This window comes from Seriola lalandi, unplaced genomic scaffold, assembly GCF_002814215.2.
Source record: "Seriola lalandi dorsalis isolate HSWRI2012SDOR001 ecotype SW California unplaced genomic scaffold, Sedor1 jcf7180002052023, whole genome shotgun sequence".
NCBI lineage: Eukaryota > Metazoa > Chordata > Actinopteri > Carangiformes > Carangidae > Seriola > Seriola lalandi.
This window is the reverse complement of record NW_019522576.1, coordinates 11,242-13,573: the sequence shown is the minus strand read 5'-3', so window position 1 is coordinate 13,573 and position 2,332 is coordinate 11,242. Positions and strand designations below refer to the sequence as shown.

The 2,332-nt window shown below is 40.6% G+C and overlaps 1 protein-coding gene across 3 annotated transcripts in view; it reads left to right on the top strand.

Annotated features, from left to right (window-relative positions):
* dlg1b (discs large MAGUK scaffold protein 1b) overlaps positions 1-2,332 on the top strand; it is a 100,195-nt gene that overhangs the window by 89,124 nt on the left and 8,739 nt on the right. For 2 of the 3 annotated variants that reach the window (XM_087172089.1, XM_087172088.1), the window contains exon 20: positions 2,205-2,304. In XM_087172089.1, coding sequence (XP_087028215.1) covers positions 2,205-2,304 — 100 coding nt within the window. The remainder of the gene's footprint in view (positions 1-2,204; positions 2,305-2,332) is intronic. The other variant, XM_087172087.1, reaches the window with a different exon arrangement.

Here is a 2,332-nt window from a genome sequence, read left to right as displayed (position 1 = left end):
CCCCCTCCTGCTGAAGTGCAGCATGTGATCTAATCATGTCTCCAGTTCCCTGCTTCACTAAAGTGTCGACCAGCAGCTCAGGGAAGACGTCAGAGGGAGAGTCACACTTAAAGCTGCACTGATCAATACTCTGATCAGTGGATCATGTGACTTCATGGTGGCTCTGGGTCCACAGAGACTCTGCAGCCATACACAGCTTTTTTCAGCCTCTTTTAGCTGCTAGTTTTGGTTTTGTGACAGTGTCAGAACAAAGAGCAGCTGGTGGAGACCAAACACAGAGATAATAATATTAATCAATAACCTCTCTGACCTCGTCTCCTCAAAGACGTGAAGGAGAATTCATCAGGACTGAGGAGAAGAATCTGACTGCACATGTTTATTTTTAAACCAACTTTATTTATAAATCCTCCTTTAACCTCAAACACAAACAGGACTGAAACACTGAAAGTAGAAAAGATAAGATGAAAGAAATCCACGAGTAGAAAGATCTGATCCATTAAAATAATCATCAAATTAAAATTAGCAGCTGAGTTCAGACAGAAGGAGGTTTCATACAGTTTTTATAGTTAAGTGGAGAAAATTCATGTTTTAGTGCAGCGAGCGGTTTTAAAACAACATTTAGCTGCTCTGTTGTTTCTATATTTATCACGGTCTGCCGTAGTTAAACTACAATCCTGCGTCGCTTTAAATGTTGCTGCAGCAAGGAATTGTGGGACGGCAGTTTCTCTGCTAAAGGAGATCAGATAGGAAGCAGTGAAGCTCTTTACCTCAGCTCTCATCACGGCTGCTGCTCAGATACTTCAGGTCCTTCAGGATGTTTGGGCCGCGGCCTCAGATTCATCATGTTGAGTCATGGCTAGTTTGCTAACAGGTTAGCCGCAGCTGGTTTGTGAGGCGTGTGAATAATCCTGTGGCCAAAGAACTGATCGGTGCAGCTTTGAGTTTTTCTTTGAACTGAATATATTAAAGTTCACATCAGAAACAGGTTGTGAATCATTTAAACTTGATTTTTTTTTATTCATTTCTTTTTCTTTTTTTGATAACCCAGAAGATATCCCACAATCCTCTCTGGCTGTGTAACTCCATGAACCCGCCTCCTTGAACGAGGCTCCGCAGCAGATGAGTGACAGTTCTCTCTGCACTGAGACATTAACACACTCCTAAGAATAATAATGATAATAATAATAATAATGATGATAAATAACAGTGTAAAACATTTGCTGATTGATCTGAACTGATCAAATAAATACTTGACATTATCTTTAAATATATAGAATTTGTTACCCAAGTGTTTTATATCAGCATTAGCAGAAACACCTCAGCTCCCCTCGTCCAAGAGGTGTGAAAACACACCTTTAATCATGTGGATGAATTGTTTTGTTAAAGTCTTAAATTTACAAAAGGATTGAAATATATGAATAAATTACTAGATAAATACATAATAAATGACGTGTTTGTCAAGCCTCCTAACTCAAAGTGGAGAAGCTTCAGATTCCAACAACATTTCAATCATATTTTTACACTTTATTATTATTAATACAAACATCAAGAAAAAAACAAAAAACAGAACCAGCTGATCAGAAACAGCCTGTAGCTGCCGCGTCGTCTGCATGTGTCACCTGCATGTTCAGTCTCTCTCACCTGCTCCTGTTCGACGTCTGCTGCCTTCACTGTCACTCTGTAAAAGTCAGTCTCTCAAACAACAGCAGGGACGTGTAGGGTCAGTCTGTGCACATGCTAGAAAATATAGTTAAAAACAACAAACCTGTTGAGCAGACGTCTGATTCTGTGGTTCAGGCTCCGGTGGACGGACACGTGAAGATTTCTATCATGAGTAAACGAACCTTGAACAATATATTTAGATTAATTGATCTAAAATCCCGAATCACAAAAATACTTATTACTATACTTTAAAAAACGAGGCAATGAGGAAGATGTATAAAACAATATTTGTCTGTAGCTCTAATGTTATATTTTGTTTATTGATTTATTTATATTTATGTTCAGTTCAGTTGTTGTTTCGGTTTGAATCCGGCTGCCGACACTGAGCCGATCACAGACTCAGACCGAAGCTTCTCATTCTGTCCAAACCGACGTCAGACTCCTCCATCTCCCCCTCTTCTTCCTCCTCTTTTTTTTTTTTATTCCATCACCCCTCCTCCTCCTCCTCTCCTCCTCCTCCTCCTCCTCCTCTTCCTCCTCAGCAGTCTCTCAATGACAAGCGTAAAAAGAACCTCTTTTCCCGAAAGTTTCCGTTCTACAAGAGCAAAGAGGCGAGCGAGCAGGAGACCAGCGATGTCGACCGTAAGTACCAGCGCGGTGGGGGGGTGGG